Source organism: Amia ocellicauda, chromosome 8 (genome assembly GCF_036373705.1).
Source record: "Amia ocellicauda isolate fAmiCal2 chromosome 8, fAmiCal2.hap1, whole genome shotgun sequence".
NCBI classification, from domain to species: Eukaryota; Metazoa; Chordata; class Actinopteri; order Amiiformes; family Amiidae; genus Amia; species Amia ocellicauda.
The window spans coordinates 31,552,779-31,575,838 of NC_089857.1; the positions used below are offsets into that span (position 1 = coordinate 31,552,779).

The 23,060-nt window shown below is 34.9% G+C and overlaps 1 protein-coding gene across 1 annotated transcript; it reads left to right on the forward strand.

Moving 5' to 3' along the window:
• Nucleotides 1–126: 126 nt before the first annotated feature.
• On the forward strand, nucleotides 127–13,232 carry LOC136754857 (titin). The gene is made up of 16 exons (XM_066711050.1): nucleotides 127–428; nucleotides 2,170–2,216; nucleotides 2,439–2,506; nucleotides 2,934–3,076; nucleotides 3,249–3,309; nucleotides 3,973–4,117; nucleotides 4,515–4,628; nucleotides 5,087–5,305; nucleotides 5,563–6,158; nucleotides 6,544–7,443; nucleotides 8,666–9,731; nucleotides 10,151–10,245; nucleotides 10,348–10,494; nucleotides 11,230–11,393; nucleotides 12,056–12,146; nucleotides 12,657–13,232. Exons 1-16 carry the CDS (start codon nucleotides 405–407, stop codon nucleotides 12,734–12,736), a joined length of 3,960 nt encoding a protein of 1,319 aa, XP_066567147.1. The 5' UTR covers nucleotides 127–404; the 3' UTR covers nucleotides 12,737–13,232.
• The last annotated feature ends 9,828 nt before the right edge of the window (nucleotides 13,233–23,060 follow it).

Consider the following 23,060-nt stretch of genomic DNA (forward strand, 5'->3'; position numbering starts at 1 on the left):
CTTTGTTGTAACGCAGATGTCCGCAGTTCTCGACACATCTGCAGAGTTCCACAGATCCCATTGGTGGAGCAGCGCAGCATTGCGGAAATCTGCGCTTCACCATTACGGTGACGTTTTGTCCCGTGGTCCTCTGCGCGTAAGGGGTTGTGGTTTGTAGCTAAGCGCGGGTATTTCACAGACTAAACAAATGTGAATTATCAGGAAATTAGAAAAAATACATACATAAACAGATTTACAGTTGAACGACACTTTAATGGGATACAACATGGGCTGAACACGGATCGCTAAGAGTATAATAACCTCCGAGGACATCAGCACGGCTTTATTTGTCGGACTCGAGTGACTTACTAAACAGGAAGTAAATACTAAGACAAAAACAGCGGGCAAAACAAAGCCGTGTCAACATGGACAACAGACTCCCTCGCCTGGTGAGTGATTTATAACTACACGTCCTAAATTTTCTAAGTACTGCATATATGTTCCTCATAATAATCCTCACTGTTGTTGTCTTGGGTACTTTTTTTTTTTTTTGGTACAGTATTGATGTACTGCACGTAATATTAACTGACAGTACAGTAGTGCAGCCGTTACATATTATTACTGAAATATATTTAATGTCCAAAGATCTAGAAATTATATAGGTAGCCTTGCATCGTACACTGAAGTGGTAAAAATTGTAGGTATCTGTAGCTTATATATTGTGTGGGACATACATGGTGTTGCAAATCTACATAATAAAGGTCGACTGTCTCGACTTATTATGAAATATTTATTTTGATTTGCCCTTATGTATTGTATATGACCTTATGTGGACGAAGTGTATTTCTGGACTTGATTAATATGAATATGAATTAATGATTACGTTTGTTTTTTCGTGAACATAGAGTAGCACGCACACCCACCTCACCTCACAGTGGGGTGAAGAATCAATTACATTTGTTTTGACATACTTGTAGACTGCAATTTAATAGCTTTAAATTATATTTAAAAAAAAAACAATTATCCTGTTATAGTTAAATGTGCTTGTTTTAGATCAGTCAAGAGGGGGGGATTATTTTATTTACAGTGTTTTGGAGAATGGGATTTAAAGCTATTTGCATCAAGTGAATGACTAGGACTGTGAAATAAAATATAGGCTATGGGTTATTAATGGTCAGAAGTAGTAGATAGACCCATTGACATCCAAAATGCTATTAGATCAGAGTTTATTTTTTATGGTTGTTTGTCTCGAAGGATCAGCATTACAAAGTTGTTTTATTTAGTTACATAAGGATTTTTGATTTTAGAATCATAATTAGCTCCTGTTAATCAGGTAATTCATGTATTTGTATACAGTGAAACAGCAGAATTCAAACATCGTTTTGTTTGTTTTGCCATAGTGTTCACTTGTGTGTACTGTACATGTGTGTCACTTGTGTGGCACAATACATATAATCAAACAGACCGATAATTATGAAGAGTATGAATCGCCTAACTGAAGAGTAACACGGGGCCTGACTGATATCTTCCACCTGCAAGCCTTGCAGAGACTGCTGTATCCTTCTGAGACTTCTCTCTAGAGCCAGCATGCAATACAATAATTAGAAATACAATAAAATACAGTAAAAGGAGCAGCAACTACAATGATGATATTGTAATACAATATTCTGGAATAACCAGCATAGAATAGCATATGTGAAATCTAGGACTCAACCAAACTCCTTCTGCTAGGACTATGCACATTAGATGATGCTTTACTGCGAGATAACTGCAGCAGGCTGGCATTGGCTGTGTGTGGATAAAAGGTATAAAGGAGACATCAGTTTGTACTGTTAATTAAATTAATCGCTCCACAGACATTGTACAGTCCTCTATATTTATTTATTTCTTACTAAAGGCGAGGTGCAAGGTGTAGGCAGCACCAGTCCATTTTATTCTGGTTTTCATTCCATCTGTGGTTTTTCTTAATTTAATTATTTGGGTAAGTATAATCACTGTTCTTCTAGGTTTTTCTTTGTCTGTGAAACCACCAGGAAGCTGGCACGCAAAGCCCGGAGTAGTCTACCATTAATTTAACATCTACTCAGGTCTGTGTCGTTTTTTAGAAATCAGAGTGTTTTTTAACACCACTGTCATTAATGTGACCCACCAATCATTTTCTTTGATTCAATGTTTTCTTATTGTTTACAGGCCAGGGCACCTGCAAAGCTGCGGTACTTCACAAAAACTGATGGAAGGTAGTTTGTGTGATTATTATTATTCAGTTTTAACAGATTTATCACTGGTGAAATACACAATCTGCATTGATTCACACAAAACACTTTTACCATGGTGAGCAAGATCTGTCATAGAAAACATAGTGATTGAAGTATTTGAGTGTGTTTTTATACTTAACATTTACCTAATAACCCATACAGTTTTTGGGGGGACTAACTTTTATTGCCTTTTTATTCTTTCAGTGCAAAACTCATTCCAAAGCCAGGAAGTGATATCATGAATGCTCTAGAGGACTTTTTTGATGAATCAGGTAAAACAAATCCGACTAACTGCAATATACCAGTCTGCAAATGGTATACAGAGTTTTGTTAGCTAGTTGAATATTCATTATATAATAAGACAACATTGAGTTTGGAATACACAGTTTATTCCACTAACAATTTACATCCCTGTTTTACATCACTGAATGGTTGTCATAAATGATATGACTGTATGATACAGTCACTAAGGAGATTGTATTCTTCTTTATTCCAGTTTTTATAATTGTATAGTTTTGTAGGTTTCAATTATTAGTCTTTAATAAATATATTGGCTAGAAAATGGCAGCATCTGTTTGGATTCCCTTTTTCATCAAGGTATGGCAGCTTTTACAGTATTAATGAAGTTTTGTTTTTAGTGTCAGATGATTTAACTGAGCATTATAGAAGTTTTCATTAAATGTCTAATTTCAACTACAGATTCTTCACCTCTTACACTCTATGACCTGAGCATGCCAACTCCAGTCCCTCAGAGCTCTTCTACACCCAGAGTTAGAGCAGAAGGTTTGGTTAGACCCAGCATACAGCCATCAAATTCTGCAGACCCGCAATTCCAGGCACTGGTATGATCCCCGCTCTGATGTGCTTTACACTTGTTTATCATTAATACTGAGGATTAATACATCAGAAGTTCATAAACCATTGTTTTTGTTTTTCATATCTTTCAACTAAAATGTTTTAAGATAATGTTTTGACTATACAACACATACAACCATGCTGTCCTATTTATTCCAGGAATCAGAGTTAGATGTATCATCAGCACAAAAGACCAAAGAGCTGATTTTACAGAACGATGGTAAGACTATATGTGCGTTTTTTTTTTTTTTTTTTTTAAACCAGTTGAGTCGGTCACAGAGTTGTAGTTTTGTATTTATTAAAACAAAGGTTTTTCCTTCTCATTGTATAGTTGTAAATTACTTCAAATATACCTGTTTTAATTCTTGGAGATTTGGCATAACTTTATTTTAATGCAGATTTAAATGTATATTCTGGCATAATGCATAATTTCTGTTAAGAACTTATACAAGAATGGTGTAAATATAAAAGATCTAATATACATCAAGATATTTTACATTCAATTCTATTTTCTACGTAAATGTATGAAATACTAGTTTATCACCTTAGTGTATTACTTCAAAAGGTAAGATAGAGATTAGTTAACTCGTATCTCATTGATACAAGATAATTTCAAGATGTTTCTCAAGGTCTTCTTGCTTATTTCTTGAGCTGGCTGGGGGATTGACCATATACATACAAACTTTTAGTCTTCTGAGCTTGTACCAGTATGGAGCTTTGGCACCATGTGAGTTTGACTCCTGTTGGCTCCTCTGAAGAGTCAGACCATGTTGTATAGGCTAATGGGTGTGACTGAGAAAGCCTTGCAGAAGTCACAGTCAAGCCTGCGTATAATCTTTTTGGCTTTGTATTGCTACTTTACTTATATTTTCTTGATTTCTAGGAGCAAGTGATGGTAGTGTGCGAGGTTCTCCCATTCTTTTTGAGAATGAGGTGGTTACTCCTGAAAACAGTCCAACAAAAGTTGAATCAGCAGAGACTGTTTTATCTGCTGTGAAGCTACCAGTTGTAAAAAATGTTGTGACAAGGTAAGAACTGCACAGTCCATACCTTTTCATTTGTTTTATTTCATTGCAAGATGGAATATAATACTAGAAATACAATTAAACCAGAATCTGTTTCTCTGTCTAGGCAGGATGTTTATTGATACTCCCTTAAGTTCAGTTAGCTGCAGTTGATAGCTATTGACTTCCTGGACATTTAATTGAATTAATAGCCATGTATAATTGATGATAATGTATGATATTGTCCAGATTTAAAACAAGATTATATGATCTACAGCACCCCCCAAAAAAATAGGTTGCTTTATAAATATGTTTAATGTAGTAGCTGTATGAAGAATACTTAAAAGCTCTTTTTCATTTTGCGACTGGACACTACTCATATATTAGTAGAGCCTGTTATAAGCTTTATTTTCATTTTCAGCTTAAGCACCAGCGAGGATGAATTTGTATCTCTGCCTAAAAAGAAGACAGAGAATCATTTACTTAAAACGTCAAGTATTCATTCATGTGCTGAGGAAAGGAAAATGACAACATGGTGAGTTGTTATGCAGATACATGATTTGGGTATTTTGGACATTATTGTAGTGAGTCTACAGCTTTTGAAATGCATTGCAAACAATTGTCTTGTTAATTTGTTGACCAAGTGCACTTGAAAATATAGTCTATGTTTACTGAGTAATGACCTATGACTGTGAATTTGTTATGCAAACTTTTAAACATGTTCGCTATTTTCAATGCCCGTGTTTTGCTTTAAAAGAAAAAATGTATGGGGAAATAAGACTTTAACCTGCGGTGGAGAGCAGATAAGCTGAGAAAATAACTCACTGATGCATGTATGACTTTTCAACCAGGGCAATCACCCATTTGACATTTTTAAAACACTTCCTATCAGTTAGTATTGACCTTAATTTTTAAATGCAAAATTGTACATTTTTCTAATGATTTTTTAAAATCTCTTAAGCATTATTGTTAAAAATATAATTTTAATTTCAGTTCGAACACTGAGTCTGCATTGTTAAAGGATGCGCAGCCTGAAAGCAAAGGGAACTGTTTATCAGATGCACCTCCATGTCAGAAACTAGAGATTCGTCCCTCCGTGGTGGAAAAGGAATCTACGGAGTCTGTTTCAGAGGTTAGAACATCAAAGAAAGGATATGAGACATCCATGTTTCTCCAGAGGCTGAGAGGAACTGGCCCATTAAAATTACCATGGTAAGATTGTTTGAACTTTTTGAGGATGGAATATTACATTTCTAAATGAATATTGATAAAGCAGAAGATACAGACTTTAAGATAAATTGCTAAATTAGTAATTTGTTATTGCGGTGTGATTCATTAGTATTCTCATTGGAGATTACAAGTGCATTATCTGCAAATCTAAATCCCCAAAACTGACTGACAGTAACCCTTGAGCATTTTTTTGTTTTTGTGCACAGAAGTTTTTAATGTCTAACTGTTTTTTCTTTCAGTGTCACTGAAAAAGAAACTCTGGCAAAAGATCCTCAGCAAGATGAAATGGACGAGGAATTCATGGTTGTGGAAGAGGAACATTTTAACTGGCGCACTTGGATTTCCATTCCAAAAAAGAAGCAAGAGACTTCAAATAAGCAACCCAAGCAGGATGAGAATGAGAAGGTCGAGAAGCCATCTGCAAATGTGGCTGCACCTTCAAAGACCAGTGTAACTTGGACAAAAGATGATCAGAACAGTTTAGATGCTGCTCCTGCTCGAAAGAAAAAGCAACCGAGACATAAACCAGAAAGCCAGAAAGAGCAGGCAAACAAGAGTCATTCCAACAAACGAGATGAAGCTAGGTCTGCTGGTGACAGTAAAGACTTTGAGAAGCAGGGAAAGATAAAAACAGCATCCAGAGCAAAGGTGACTAATAAAAGGAAGTCAAACACTGATGACTTAGGGCCCTTAAAGGCCAAGTTAAGATTCACAGAGGAAAAAGTGAATGTGTCTGCAGAAACACAAGGCAACAAAAATTTACCTGAAGATCAGGATATTAATGACCACGTTACAGAACAGTCTCCAGAAACATTTGAATGTGTTACAAAACCAGGTACTGTATTTGAAATCTATTTGGAATTTAACATATGAGTTTGGTTATTTCATTACAGATTAGACCGTTGTGACAAAGAGAGAGCCTTTAAATGTACAATTATGTTTTTTAATACATCCCCTGAAAAAAAGCTCCTCCCTTATTATTATTAGTAATAGTAGTACAAAGATCACTATTCTTTGTAATACAATTCTTGAGCGACAAGGACCAAGGTAAAGTATGTGGCAAAAGGAGAAGTCTGAGAAGTAAATCGATTACTGTAGTTCTCTATGGTAATATTCTGAATGCCAGCTGTATAGTTTACTGAATCGCAAATGTATATTTCCAACAACATGTTGAATTGGTGAAATCTTGATTGCTTTCCCACTCCCTCATTTTCTATAAGGTAAATGGAAAAACAAGAAAAAAACTGGAAATGAAGAGAGACCATTGAAAAGATCTTCACAAGCTACCCAAGAATTGTTAAAGCAAAACAAAAAAGCAAAAAAAAAGTCTGCGTTAGGTATTGGCACCAGCAGTGAGTCAAGTCCTGGCCAAATAAAACGAGAGAGAAAGAAACCTGGGAACTGGTGGTTAGTAGACCAGGAGGAAAGTGGAAGTACTCCACAAAGAGAAACAGTAATGAGGCAGAACCAATCAGATTCTCAACCATCAGCTGATCAAGTGGAGGTGATGATTGGAGCAGAGGAGGAAAAGTTAGTCCTTTCAAAGCCTACACAAAATCAAAAGGCAGTGAGAAAGAAGCACAATCTCAAAGTTAAAACGCACCAAGATTTGAATCTGACAAAAATGAAAGCAAAACTGAAGGGCAGAGCCAAGAACAAGTCTAACATGATACAGAACAGAAGTGTTTCAAAGTCAAATGTCAGTCAGCTGCAAAGTCCTGACCTGATTGAAAATGAGGTAGGCAAGAGACGGGAGGCATCAAAAGCTGTCCGAGGGGTTCGCTCTGTCAGGCCCCTCCCTTCGTCACAGAATCAGCCCCCTCTGTGTGATGGCTCTCCCCTCCCCACTGCACAACGGCCTCCATTGAAAAAGAATGTCAGGAAAAATCAGGATGGCCAATATTTAAAAGGTAAATCTAGAAAAGAGACTAAATACAAATCTCAACTCCTCGGCAAGTCGACCACAAAGATCAATAAAAGGAAAGGGGGTAGAAAAGCTACAGCACCCGAGACTGGGAAAAACCATGAACAGTTAATCGACGCAGAGAGTGACGATGTTTTCTATCCCCCATCCCCATCCCCATCCCCTTCAAGAGTCCAGCAGTATGTGCCAACACCAGGTAATCAATAAATGAGACTTTGATTAGTACAGAAAACTATACAAGGGAATTATATGATAGATGAGCCTCCTACAAGTAATACAGTGAATTTTGTTTTACCCAATGAATCAGAGGTGTATTAAAGGTTATTTTGCAAAGCTAATAGTCATCCAATGTTTGTTTTTACATGCAAAGCTTTTTATTCCCATTAACTTGGTACTTATACAAATGCCTTGATCAGACCTTATTTACAATACTGTTAATTTGGTTAGTTCATGTCAATAAGATGTCACAGTTCCAAGGAAAGATGGATGGATTTGTTTCAGGTCTACAGGGAAGGAACTCTGAGGGCATACAGAACTGACAAAATCTAAAAAGCATGATCTGATCACTGCAGATTTGAAGCCTTCATAATATTCAAAGCAATACACCAGGGTGCAGTTTTCCAAAGCCTCTTAGATCTTATGGAGAGTTACTACATTTCTGAAACTGTCCCAAGGGAAGCTTAACTTTTTAAGTGTTTTTAGATCCTTTAAATGTACTTTAAACATCAGATGTTTTCACTTTGAGAAATGTAAGTTCTACTTAGTTATAGCTGTGAGGCTTCCCTTTTTATATTTTTAAAAAAATGTGTATGCATAACTACACCATCTGCTCCTGTGATTTCACAAAAAAGTATTTTTTAGTCATTTAGTATTTAGTTGTTTTCATTGTTTATAGCCTTTGTTTTGACATTTGTAAATCTGTCACTTGTTTTGAGTGCACTTGAATTTAAGTTTAAATGACGGCTGAACCTTTCTATGATTTATTGATATCTCATTATGCAAGATTTTGTTTTGCATTTGATTTAGTATCCAATCTAATCTACATCAAAGTTTGTTGCTGTCTTATGTAAATGTGCATAAAATCTTTTTCTTTTTTGTTTTTGTTTTTTTCTTAATTTCCTTTGTCTGATGAAATTCAAAGCTGTTTTTTGGTCAGCATTTACTACACTAATCATTCACACATGCACAATAAAACACTAGAGGGCATCATTCACCCACTAATAATTGGCAAGTTCTAATGTAAATTATTCCAGAAAAACAAATGATATATAGGCCTAAATTTTTCAGTCTATTGCCTAATTTATTTATTTTAAATCTTCACAGATTTTCTGCATGCCTGGAGTTAATCTTGACAGTGTATGGACTGTATTTTCATGTTTATAATATTTTGACTCTTTCTCTCTGTGTTTAACCTTTAGATAGGAAATTTCCCAAACATGCTGTGATTTCTGAAGAACAATCTGCAAGGAAGCTCACCATTAAAGGGCGTGTAATGGGTCAGTCAGGAATTCACAAAAGGCATGGAAATTGTCCCAGCCCTATGTCACACAAACGCCAGCGAAAACCTCCTGGAAACTGGTGGGAGATCAAAGGACATGAGGAAGAACCCCTGAAAATGCCTGAAGCAAGTAGAAAAAGGTTGTCCATACTTAAGAAAAATGGTATGAAGAAACAAACTGTGGATGAGGGAACAAACAATGACAAGTTTGAGAGAATTAGTGGGAGCTATGGAACTCCTTTACATTCAGGTTCTGAACATACAGAAGCAAAATGTAAATCCAGACTAACTTTAGGAAAGAACGTTCCAAAAAATGTCACAGTCTCTTTAGCTACCTTTGATGAAGTGTATAAATCTCTCATCACCCCTAACAGAATGACCACAAAAGTAATTGAATCTAGCACTCCAGCACCTTCTGTGAAGAATAAGATTTTGGTGTCTTTACACGCAGCTAAGATTGCCCGAAGAAATCCGTTAACCAAGGGAGTTGTGAAATCACGTGCACGAAAAGCTAGTACTAGAATGGACATTGTTAGGACTGATGGCCTTGACCAAGACTGTGCTATACTGAAAAAGGATTCTGCACAAATTAATTTGATACCATCCAGAAACTTGTTCAAAAAAGATTATTTCTCCCCTGCAATGAGGATGTCACCAGCTGCAACACCAACATTGTCCCAGGTAAACATACGTCCCTTGGATCGCATATCACTTGGCTCTCACCATGCAAAGAAGACCTTAACTACACCAAGGGCCCAGGATAATATGACACAGTTTCCTGAATTATACCAGGATGCAGTGTCTCCTCACAGAGCGGTCCCCACTGATGCCTGTGGTGTAAAGGTACTGACTGTACCCAGAGTTTGTCCTGTGAGTGCAAGACACCTCTCTGGTGCTGGGCTGGATGATTCTGCAGAGGTGCAGATACCTGTTCCAAGTGATCTAGCAGCAGACTGGAATAAAGCACAGCCATCTGGCAATACCCAGTAAGTGAAGACACTTTTTACCTTGTTTTTAAATTTTATTTTATCCCTAGTTTCTGCAGCTGTAAAAAAAAAAAAAAGTGTCATTTTTTTATCTCTAAATTTTTAGTAGAAAGCAATAGTGCAAATCTTGCTGATTCAGTTCAGGTTGCTTTTATTTCAATTGAAGACATGACATAAAGCCTAACGTTTCAGTCAGGTACGGACTTAAACTGGTTAAAGTCAACTGACAATCGGAACATTTCTATTTCTAAATTATTACAAAGAAAACTCTTAGATAATTCGGTGGGAGTTAAATGATTGGGTAATCAGAGAACATTATAATGTATTGTTTCATTGCTGTGTGATTTTGGACAATCAAGTCTGAGACAGCAAGTCTCAGTTTCACTCAAATTTTTTTTTTTTTTTTTTTTTTTTTGTAGTTACCAAGGTTATGAAAGTGGACCATCTTCAATAAGAACCATTACCTATGAAGATGATGGGCATTTTGACAATGACCAAGAGAACACCATATTAGGTGAATGCCAAAAAACTAATTTATTACTGTATGTTCTGTAAATGTCTGCTTTCAGCAACACCAAAACTTTTCAGTAACAAAGTATGTTCATCTTTTAACCAGGCGTCCCTTCATCGGGAAGAAAGTCCCGTCTTCAAGCCTCAAAGAATCCACAAAAGGAAGCCTGCCTAAATAAGGTGCAACTGAGCACAGAAGAGAGGCGTAAACTGTATCTCTGGCTCAGAGATTATTGGTCAATATCAGCCCAAGGTAATACCCTACATTACCATTACTGGGTTACTTCTGTGCTTTCCCATCTAATACATCTGCCAGTTTGCCTTCTCTTCATTTTTTAAATATAATTTTTAATCCCAGTATGGATTTTTTTTTTCTGTGACTTGATGTTGGTTGTATTTTTTCACAATAGTTTACACAGTTGTAATCTTAATACTTGCATTTTTTGTTTTCGTGTTCTTGATTATATAAAAAAAAAAAAAAAAAAAAAAAAAAAATGTAATTTGTACAGATCACTCAAGTGTGTTGTGCATTAAGCTTAATGTGTTCACCACTATCTGGGTAGACTGCTCAATTAATGGAGATGTTTTCAATATGTTACTTAAAGTAAAAGTAATCAACCGTAACATGGGCACATTTCAGAGAACAAAATACATGTTATTGAAGTGTAAATAAGAGTCCATATGTGGGGAAATATTGAGACATACCTAAATTGACTCAAATGCAATCGCAGTCTTCAAAAAGGAAAGGCATTTGATAAGCTGAAAACAACTTGAACTATGTGAGTTCATAGTGAACCAAAGCATAGTGACATGCTTATCAAAATACCATAGTGTGATCTAGTGTCACAAAATGCAATCACATTTGAAGTTTAGCATGTGAGTTTATGGTGAACCATAGAATAATGACGTGCTTCTCAAAATTCCATAGTGTGATCTTGTCACTCTACCTCTCAATATCAAATAACTACTGTTTTTCTTTTTCTTTTAGAGTTTACACAGACCATTATACTTGATAAATTTCAATGGTATGAATGTTCTGGAAAATACATGGGCCTGATTGAGGATTTTGAGTGTACCTTATTCAGGCAAGGAAAGATGCTATTGGGATCATTTATGAAAAAAGAATTTGGTCATTTTATGAGTAATTCTTTGGTAAGTGAGACATTTGTTTATTTTTTTAATATATATTTTAATTTGAGAGTTAAAATTAAACATAGCTCTCATTCTGATGACATGTAGAGAGTCTTAATTGCTTCATGGTGAAAATGGATAATGCTGGAATGAGTATTTTGGTAGAAAGCACTCTTGCAGGGACACCATTCCAAGATCTACATTAATCTGATGTGTGAGAAAATTCTATCACTTTTGAAATTGAGCAGATTGTGAAAGGGACTGTCATGTTCCGAAATGTCAGGATCTGATGTAGTTGCTACGGTTCTTCTGGGAGTGAACGAGCAATAACTAGTCTTTTTAGTTAGTAGAGAAAGTAATCTGCTGATCATGTTCTTATTATTGTCATTGATTATACCGTTCTGAAAATGATTGTAAAAAAGCAAATCATGGTCTATTTTCACTAATTTAATTTATTAGAAGCCATATGTGATTGCCAAGGTTTAAAATTGTTATAGCTTTCCCAGTGTCCAAAAGCTTGTATAAAAGCCCCTGAATAAAAAAAGGTAAAAGTATGATTTAACCATTCAGTGCTAGGTGGGATGTTGTATGTAAAATTAAACTGCTCTCCAAATGCTAGTGTTCATGTACATGTTGCTGGGTTCTTTCCTTTTTCTTGCATCTGTGCTTTATTTTTATTTCAGGTTTTCAATATTCTGAATGGCTACGTCAATGTAAAAGTTGGCTTTGAAGAGCAGGATCTTTCCTCAGGAGATATTTTTTATGTCCCATCTGGTAAGTTTAATGCAAAACATTATATATTGGCATTTTTCAAATACATCCAAGATTTGTAGCCAATCTGTTTCTAAGTCTTTGTTCTGCTGCTTTGACTTTTTCTGAATAATGCTCTAGTGAACTTTATCTCCTGCAAGCTGATTAATGTGCTTTTTGACCACAAAAGGAAACCTTTCTTGATCAAGTTGATTTTATTTTGCAGGATTTAATATTTTGGACTGACCTCAGAAATATTCAAAGTTACACCTTTTTCGTTTATTTCTAGAATAAAAATCACCCATCTCAATGTTTTGATTACCTACATAAACTGTATCAAGCTATTTTATTAACTATCTTCAAATATATACATTAATTTGAATATCTACTTGCCATTATCATAAATATTATAGCAAATGGAAAAAAGATCAAGCATTAAAATATGACCAAATATGTTTTAATGTGAATAAAATAGCCTTGGACAGCATCTTTTAATTATTTGAATGCTCATAATTTTTTGTCCTTAAATTTCAGGGCAGATGTACAGTGTATGTAATCTGACTGAGGAACCAGCACTGTTTTTGTATACACAGCTACTATATTCCAACAACTGAGATCGTCCATAGAAGAAAAATAAATATGCAAAGTTGAAAGCTTGCAAAAGTCATCAACAAATACCAGACATAAGTACACTGGTCAAGCCTATAGTTCACCATTCCCAATCTTGAGAAGTGTATTGCGGAGGTTTTGCCGTTAATGAAAAAGAGCAATTGTAAATATGATGCATAATATTGTTTCTGCTTAGTTTAAATAAAAGGTAATATTAGACTTTTGTATGATATCTAAAATGTTTGCTTGACCTTTTTTTTTAGAGTTTTCAGAGCAGAGAATCATAGTTTAAGGCTATCCATATTTGTGAAAATGTTTTTTCAAAAAAAAAAAAAAGTGAATGTAAACAAATCTTTTACTTGTTTTTGCATTAAAGTTAAAAGTTCTTATTCAATTTGGTAATTCAGCCTTTTACAGATTATAACCACAAAAGGGCACTGACCTCTTTTCTTGGAGATTAGGGCTTTCTGTTGTGCTTTTTTAGTAAAAGATTTTTCAATATTTTTTCTCCAGTGAAGTATTTTCTTCTACATAGGATAAATGGCTAGAAAATGAGTTCTGTGTTACGTATTCAGCAGTGGTTGCCTTGGGGCTTTGCAATGCTGTCAATGGTGGATTATTTTGCCCTTGACATCTGTGAACTTCTCCAGTCTCTTGGCATCACTCCCAAAGTCTGGATCACACATTGGCCAACACCAGGTTCATTGCACCGATCTCGGAGAAGGGCTACCCTCCAGCATCGAGAAATGGACACATATTTCTCTCATTAAAAATCTTAATCAAGATACCATCTCCACATTGGATTTGTTTTTATGTGGTAATCACTAATTTGCTGTAACACAGGTATATGCCATAGAACATGTGCCATATTTATTGAAGCGATGCCTAGTACAACTATCACAAGAGCTGTTATTCACATTTACATATTTCATATTTACAGGTTAAATATTTATGTTCTAAATGTTTTAAGAATAAAGTGTATTGTACCATATAATAGTTAAAGGGAAATGACTAACACATAATCCAATATATATAATAGGCATGGGTCTAATTGTTTTTGTATTGAAAACTTTCAGGCAGTGTGATTACTGTAACACAAGCACATTAATCTTCCTAATATATTCTAATCAAAATATGTATTAGTACAGTTTCACATACAGTCCCACCTGCTGTGCATATAATGTACATTTAATGCGATAAAATAAGTGTCATTTTTGGAACATAACTATTTAAAAGAACAGTGCTATATAAAAAGAATTTTTAGAAGTTTAATAAAATCCCAGCAAGCTATTTAAAGCCATCTGCTCTTTCTAAATGAGGTCTGTATAGTTTAATTGGTTATGTTATCAAGTGTTTCAATGATGGCATGGTAATGAAAGTTTGTATCTACTAGACATCAAACAATCTGGAATATTCTGATTTTTTTTTTAATTATCAGAAAGGCACTATATAAAAATCTAAGCTAATCATAAGTTTCAACACTAGCAGTGTTTCAAGATCATTTTAGTATGATAGTCACTGTTCTGACTCTCAGGATATTCTCCACTTTTCCCACCATGAATCATCCACGGACCTGGTCCACTTACTGACAAAGTGTTAACTCAGCTCTGGGACTAATTAGGCAAAACCAATGTCATATTAAGGCAAGAACAGATAGTAATTATTCCATTTGAAAAGGTGCTGAAGATGGGCCAAGTCGAGGGTAACAATATCCCCTGTGAGTGAGCATGAAGGATGAATTCTTCACAAAATTCTGCAGGTGGTGTTCCTGCTGTAACGACACTGTCCAGCCCACACTGACAGACATTCCTCTTCCCTTGTGACCTTCTTATATATGATACTGCAAGGAAAACTACCTGAGATGACAGCAGAGGTCATGGATGATACATGACTGGAGAACTGCAGCAGAAACCCACATTATTTATTTATTTATTTATTTATTGCTAGCTTTGTTATTTTGGAAACTTTATATTAAAGCTTAATTAATTAATGATTGATAAATAGTTTATAAAACAGTAAGGAACCATTAATAATGCCATGTATAAGTCGTCAATAAGCCTTCATGAGATATGATTTATCATTTATACACTCACCTAAAGGATTATTAGGAACACCATACTAATACTGTGTTTGACCCCCTTTCGCCTTCAGAACTGCCTTAATTCTACGTGGCATTGATTCAACAAGGTGCTGAAAGCATTCTTTAGAAATGTTGGCCCATATTGATAGGATAGCATCTTGCAGTTGATGGAGATTTGTGGGATGCACATCCAGGGCACGAAGCTCCCGTTCCACCACATCCCAAAGATGCTCTATTGGGTTGAGATCTGGTGACTGTGGGGGCCAGTTTAGTATTATCCTGCTGGAAGTAGCCATCAGAGGATGGGTACATGGTGGTCATAAAGGGATGGACATGGTCAGAAACAATGCTCAGGTAGGCCGTGGCATTTAAACGATGCCCAATTGGCTCTAAGGGGCCTAAAGTGTGCCAAGAAAACATCCCCCACACCATTACACCACCACCACCAGCCTGCACAGTGGTAACAAGGCATGATGGATCCATGTTCTCATTCTGTTTACGCCAAATTCTGACTCTACCATCTGAATGTCTCAACAGAAATTCCAGTCTTCAACTGTCCAATTTTGGTGAGCTTGTGCAAATTGTAGCCTCTTTTTCCTATTTGTAGTGGAGATGAGTGGTACCCGGTGGGGTCTTCTGCTGTTGTAGCCCATCCGCCTCAAGGTTGTACGTGTTGTGGCTTCACAAATGCTTTGCTGCATACCTCGGTTGTAACGAGTGGTTATTTCAGTCAAAGTTGCTCTTCTATCAGCTTGAATCAGTCGGCCCATTCTCCTCTGACCTCTAGCATCAACAAGGCATTTTTGCCCACAGGACTGCCGCATACTGGATGTTTTTCCCTTTTCACACCATTCTTTGTAAACCCTAGAAATGGTTGTGCGTGAAAATCCCAGTAACTGAGCAGATTGTGAAATACTCAGACCAGCCCGTCTGGCACCAACAACCATGCCACGCTCAAAATTGCTTAAATCACCTTTCTTTCCCATTCAGACATTCAGTTTGGAGTTCAGGAGATTGTCTTGACCAGGACCACACCCCTAAATGCATTGAAGCAACTGCCATGTGATTGGTTGGTTAGATAATTGCATTAATGAGAAATTGAACAGGTGTTCCTAATAATCTTTAGGTGAGTGTATATATATGTTTTGAATTAAGAATTTTTTGGGGAGCTGCCAGTATACATATTTGGTTCAAATCTTTATTATAAATCAACTATTTACCAATCATTTATGAATGACACCTTAATATGTGTTACCATTATTTTTTAAGTTTAAATAGTAGTGGTGACTAATAGTAGTGGAAAACTTGGTCCTGTATAGGATGTACAATACATCGTAGTGCGTTTGTATATTGATGTTATCGAAGCCTCCATGCAAGACGAATTTCCAGTGGTCTTTATGAGCATACAAGAAAGGGAAAATACATAAAACATTTTATATCCTTTCTGGATATTATATAAAGGAGTGAAGCCTATTTTAACCTCCAGAGGGCAGCATACAATCACTTATTCCTACATTTGTGCCTGCATTACTGCCAAGAGGCCCCTTTTTGAACAATATTAGAAATAAATAAACATTTCTGTTCATATATGTTTCATTTAAAGAAGCTGTTCAAATATTTTTTTTAAGATGGAATATGGAAGATTAAATAAATTATATAAAAAAAAACTATAATATGAATCACCATTCTTGGATAAACAGGAATCCTTGTGAATTTTGAACATTTACATTTTAAAATGTGATCATGTAACAATTTCTTAAAATAATAATAGGTTAAACTAATTTTGAAATATTCTAATAATTCAGTTAGGAGGAGCTCCAAATGCAATGTGAATCACAAGGCCAATAGTTCAGACTCCACCTGTGGCAGCAGCTGGCTAGTTGTTTAAAATTAGAAAGGAGATGCAGTGCACTGCCTCGGACACCCACCGTCTTTCTCATCTGTCAGGCTGTCTCTCTTCATCAGACAGGGCAGTGCAGAGGCCATGGGAAAATGAATTGAAACTCTGATTCCTGAACAGGAGGCAGGCTGTAAGCAGACTTTAGGACAAATTAAAGTTAATAAAAAAGCACCAAGGGTTGTATTAAAAGTCAACAATATTTAAACTTTAGGGCAATAGATTTTTCTGATAGGAACGATCAAATCCATGTGTTGGTCTTCTTCCCTGTTTTATCACAGACAGAAGTAATTGTTAGTGTGAGTGAGAATAGTTTACAGCAAAGTTTCCTGCAATATATTTCTGATTGGATTATGAAGTATTGCAAAAACATTAAATGGATATACAGTATAATGATATCCTTAAGAACTATGTTAGACGATATAGTTTGTTATAAATACAACTATTTCCTTTGCCTCACATTTCAGTACTAACTTATTCCACAGATGCAATGTGATGTCTATAGGAGTAACATAGAGACTTTAAGAGAAGTAATTCAGTGGGAATGTCCTTGATTGGGTGGTATCGTACCAAAACCCACATCTTTAGTGCCTTTAGATAAATAATTAAATTTTTATAATGAGAATATCCTGCTGGCAGGACATCTAAAGAACACCAGCTTTGGCCTTGTTTTTTTTAGCTTGTTAATTTACAGACATGTTCTGCTTTATATAGGATTTAAATACACACAGGTACTTATTTCTATGCCAGCTTGAACGGCCTTGTAGTAATTCTGCAGTGACCACAATTTCATGTGAATTCAGTGTAATCCACATTCTTATATGATTCAATAAATAAACTGGCATGTGTATTTAAAAACAAAAAACTACCAGTTTATATATATATATTTACTTATTGTAAGAAGAGTTTTGTTTTGGTTGTTTAACATTCTCTGAAAAAAAATTAAAATAAAAAAAATGAAATGTTTAATGAAAAAGTATAGATCAATGGAACTCAAAACAGATTGTCAAGTGTTTCTATTTCACCTTATTTGCCCATTCATATCTCATTCTTCATCTCATTGTTATCTGTAGTGCCTATAATGTATATGTATCCATGTGTTATTGTGAAGATATTGTCATAACATTTTATTATTATTATTATTATTATTATTATTATGCTTGTTTATTTTTTGGAGATTCAATAGAAATACAATTTGCCTACCATGTGCTTGACTCAGACACATCCCTGCAAACTTATTCTGTGCTAATGACCCCAATTAAAAGAAGTAACCGGTACAGGACAACAATAAACCATAAGGCATCTAGCACATACATCCTGATTTATTCAAGAAACTATAACAGTGGAGATTGCAAAGGTTTTTCTTTTTTATTATTGAGGATTCACCTTTTTATATAAATTATACATTTGAATATAACGTATCTGTCAGTATAAAGCCACCAAATATAAATTATTTTGGTTGTCTTATGCTAGAACCCCATTGTGGAGAGAGAGAGGCTCTGACAGAGATTCACACATATATAGCAAGCAAGTGCTACAGTATATTTCTTTTCTCGTGGCTTTTTGGTTAGGGGTTTCTCCTCAAAGGTCAGTACAGACAGACTAAAGATGGCACATCAATGAACAGTGTCCAGTTACCTTTAGCCAATTGTTCAGCATTTCAAATTAATCACTTAATAGCAAAACAAAGAAATAAAAATAAGCTATTCTGAATAGCAGCATATTATCTCACACAGAATCACTGGAAGGGGGCAGAGATGGTTGGTGCTATTGTTTTCAATGAGACAATTAACTCAGGAAGTGAGACACACCAACAGTATGTGTACTGCCTGGTAAAAGTGCAGTTGGCAGATATTGAAATGAACAGAAAATTAATTATATTAAAATAAAGAAAAGGCTTTACAAAACCAGATATTTCACAATGTCTTTCAATATTGTTTTACTTTTTCTTTTTTCTTTTCTGCCTCCAGAGTAAATCCTTTGTTTCATTTTTGGCATCTAAGGCAGAACATTCAATTTTAAAGGAAATTAAATACCTTACATGGAGAGATGAAGCTTTGCACAGTTAAAACACAGGGGAGCAAGTTAATTACTGAAAATAATTCAACATTTCTTATGTTAAACTAAGACACTGACAGTTACTACAGTTTGAAAAATGATCATCTTACTCAACCAAGCAAGTACACACTGAGATTCTGTGAAGGACATTATTCAAACTAATTTTGATTGAAATCCAAAGATGACTTTGATTAATGATGAACAGCTATACAACAAAGAGGTTATGTCCATATCAATGGTAATAAAGTAAACATTGTGCTTATAATAGATTTTCTTCCCCTCTGATTGAGCAAAAACACATAAAAAAAGATGTCAAGTAGTCAATGCAAATTCACATTCCTTGCAGGAATTGTCCAATTGTAATATTGGTTTTAGTTCACATTTGTGTCTTTCATAGTTTAAACTGGATTTTTTAAGTATTATGAAACATGAAGATAATCCACAGTCTGTGTAATCTACTATCGACAGTACACATACACACATATATACACACAATATATTATTATTATTATTCCATCCTCAAACATGCAAGTGTTGTTATATTAAACAAATGCTACCTAGTTATTTGTTGCTGTTGTTGCTGCTGGTTATTTTTTCCTCAGAGCAACTCAAAGGGGATCAGGAATTCATCATATTGTGCAAAATATCGCTTAAAGGATTTCTCCCATTGGGAATGAAGTTGTCCATCATTACACAAAAGATGTTTTTAGATAACACTTCAATTAGCAAGACATTTTTCAGTGAGATCCACCATCCAATGATAAAAACGCTAGATGTCCAGTTGCATGCTAAACAATTGGGAAATAGGGATTATGCATGAGACTGGTTCGAAGAACAGCTGCCCATGTCTTCAATTTGTCATGTTGTAGTCATGTCCTCAGCTGTCGTAATAATTAATACAAGTGATATAGCATAAGAGAAGCTAACATACTCATATATGCACATCAATTCAAAGAACATTCAAAATTGAATTGGTAGATTCTCTTCCATTATTTTGTCTGTCAAAATTATATATATATTATCTTTGGATCTGCAAATATGTTTTGGTCTGCATTTTTCTTTAAGTTCAGTATCTGAAATTATTTTGTGTTAGATTTCTATTTGTTTAATTATTTCAATACATCTGCATTGTAAAAACTATATTGAGTGTTTATAAAAGATATTCAGATTTCTAACCAGAATCTTAAAATGACATATGAACTGATTAGACATTTAACTATGGGGCATAAATCGACATAAACTGACTTTTGTATTTGCCACATAGTTTTTGATTTCTTTAACAACATGACACCTTTCACTCACCAAAACATGGTCAGATTAGTTGCATGGGTGGATATGAAAGAGTGGGTATATGACATACAATTAGCCACAAAGAAAAGATGGATGGTGGAGAGGAACTGGAATGCTTCCAAATCAGCCAGTGGAAATACCAAAGTGTACAGCTGTTATACTGAATGTCTCACAGTTGGTCATCAGTTGCTTATGATCTCAATAACAGAAATGTCTCTGAAATACCCAATAGTCGATGTTTGAGACTCATCTCTGGCCACCAGGACTTCATTCTGGTAAAAACCCCGGAGCTGTAAATATGTGCCTGCCACGCCATAGATATAAAACAAAGATTTAGTCCCAATACCTCAGAAGAAGAGTTGTGATGAATTTATCATAGTGATGAATTTATGTATTAATTTAGCAAGGTTTCTTGTGCTAATGTAAGCCAGTCATTTGCACAATGTTTACACATATGATTGTGATTTACAATGCTGGTATGTTGGTTGTATTCATGTTTTTTTTTTTTTAATAATTCGTTATTTAATAATTCATTCAAATATTTGCTTTGTGTTACTGCATTTAATGAGAAGCAACATGCCTAATGGTATCTTATTACAAGTTCTATAAGACTATTCTGTTTTCTGATCATTTGTTTCTGGTAATTTGTTATTTGTCATGCTTACATGTTCTCCAAGTATACACATTATTTGAAAATTATAGTCAAAGCTGAATTAGAAGGAATGACTGAAAGTTTCAAAGTAATACCATAATGCTTTTTTTCTAATTGGAAAAACAAATACCCAATAATTCATTAAATTAATTCCCTTTATTCATGTGAGTTAGTAATTATAGCAACTAATAATTGAAGAAGAATTGAACTATAGAATGACACTGAACATATGCCAGTTAATGCACTATATCCGAGACTTAAAATGTCTAGTAAATGTAGATGAAATACTAGTCCTTTGAAGGGAAAATAACAGATTGCTAGAACTAAATTCAATGAAAAGTTCCCTCAGTGGGAAGCCTATCTAGGAAGTTGCTCCTCCTTGGACACAGATTATTTTCAGAGACCAAATTAATTTACAAAAATGGCATGCACCATTACTTTTAAAATCCTTTACCAGATTCTGTTATGATCTATGCACTGTCCTGTATTTTTAATGCAGATGTCACTTCTCATTTAGGCATCATGACAGCTAGAAATTAAAATCACTATTATCGAATAAGTATAACAAGCTCGGTTGTCATTTGGCAAGCTCACCAATTAAAACCCCAGACAGCTGTAATTAATGAAAATATCCAGACTAATGTACTGCTATTACTATGTTTTAACCTTTCCAAATGTATCAACATTCATTATTTTAAGCCGATGCTCCCACATTTTTACAAAGTATCACAATGTGTAGTGCTTAATGATGGTACCCTACTGTAAACTGTATACTGCTGCTTATTAAAGTGGAATTGTCTTCATAAATTACTAAAACAATAATAATAATCAAGATCTTATTTCAAAAGCTAGACGTTAGCACACACATTTTCGTCCACAGGTAACACAAAAGACAAAGTTGCACATGTTCAGATTGCTTTACTGTTGTATCTCAAGATTAATCAGTCCAATGGGGTAAATATGCAATACAATGTATGTAAAAAATACATTTATGCACATGTATTGACCATTTACAGAACATCTATATGATAATGAACATTGCTATATGCAGTTTAACTAGTTATATATGACAGTAGATCCATAATGCAGACTGCCTCTCAGTTTGTGAACGGTAGTTCGTTATTTAAAATCCGGCTCAACTGTCATCTCCACTTTCCGTTTTTACACCAACAATTCATGTTCATTGTTTAGTTTTCTGAAGCGTTCAGATTCCAGCAATTCTGAAGCTCTCTGTCTTTGAAATGTTTTGGTTAGTGTAGTATACACTAATTAATATCCTATAATACTTTCCCCACTGGTTTTATAAGTTAGAGTAGCTTAAAGTAATATGTTTTGTAGGCATACCAAATGAGCCAGGTTTGAAATACTAGCAAAGCCAATTTAAAATAATCATGAGATGTATATTTCCCCTAAAATGAGAAATTACAACTTTTGAACCCTGGTTAATAAAAATATTTTGTAATAATTTGTGCACTTAGATTGAATGTGAATAATTTCCAAAACTTTGAGAAAGATTCTGCTGTGATTCCAAGACACATGATGCAGAGAGACTTCTTATCTACACATCTACTACTACTACTACTACTACTACTACTACTACTACTTCTACTACTACTACTACTACTACTACTAATAATAATAATAATAATAATAATAATAATAATAATAATAATAATAATAATAAAACTAAATAAAATTAAATGTCAAGTGTTGAATTTTCAATCAATTTAATCAACATCCACGAGAGATGACTCTGACACATCTACAAGAGTGTTGGCCCCATGCATGCATCATTGTATACAGGGATTTAACAGCTTTATTTCAGTTTAGAAGAGTTAAAAAAAAAAGTACATGCTAAGTAAGCAGAGGGATCTTTATCAAAATAGCCAAGGTGTCAGGTGACGCTTAAAAGGGATGGATCTAAAAGCCATCTGGAGACATGGATATATGACCCAGTGGCTAAGTAATGGACTTCTGTATGAACAGTCCCACTTGACCTCCTAATGCCTTGTTAAGAAAGTGTTGATTCTATTTTGTGCCACTTTATTGCTGCTAACAAAACTATTAAATTACAAAGGACTTAAGAGAGGACAGGCAACCGCAGGAAGGAAGAATAATAGGAAGAAAAATCCCCTCAGAAAGACTTAATACAGTTTTCATGAGATGTATGAAGCCTCTCACTGACAGTATCATCAGGCACAATTCTGCTTAGCAGCCCAATGGTGGGGTGGAAAGCTATTCACAAGTGCTGAAATGACAAGAGGCTTGTTTAAGATGTGCTGACTTGTTCATAGCTCTGTTAAAGTTTCAAATGTTACTATCAGTTAAATACGAATACAAATATTTAATTTA

Excerpts from the sequence above, each read along its gene's own strand:
- LOC136754857 (XM_066711050.1), top strand. The coding sequence starts at position 405 with ATGGACAACAGACTCCCTCGCCTG. Across the intron at positions 2,217-2,438 it reads TTCACAAAAACTGATGGAAG|TGCAAAACTCATTCCAAAGC; the intron begins GTAGTTTGTGTG and ends TTATTCTTTCAG. Across the intron at positions 9,732-10,150 it reads CAGCCATCTGGCAATACCCA|TTACCAAGGTTATGAAAGTG; the intron begins GTAAGTGAAGAC and ends TTTTTTTTGTAG.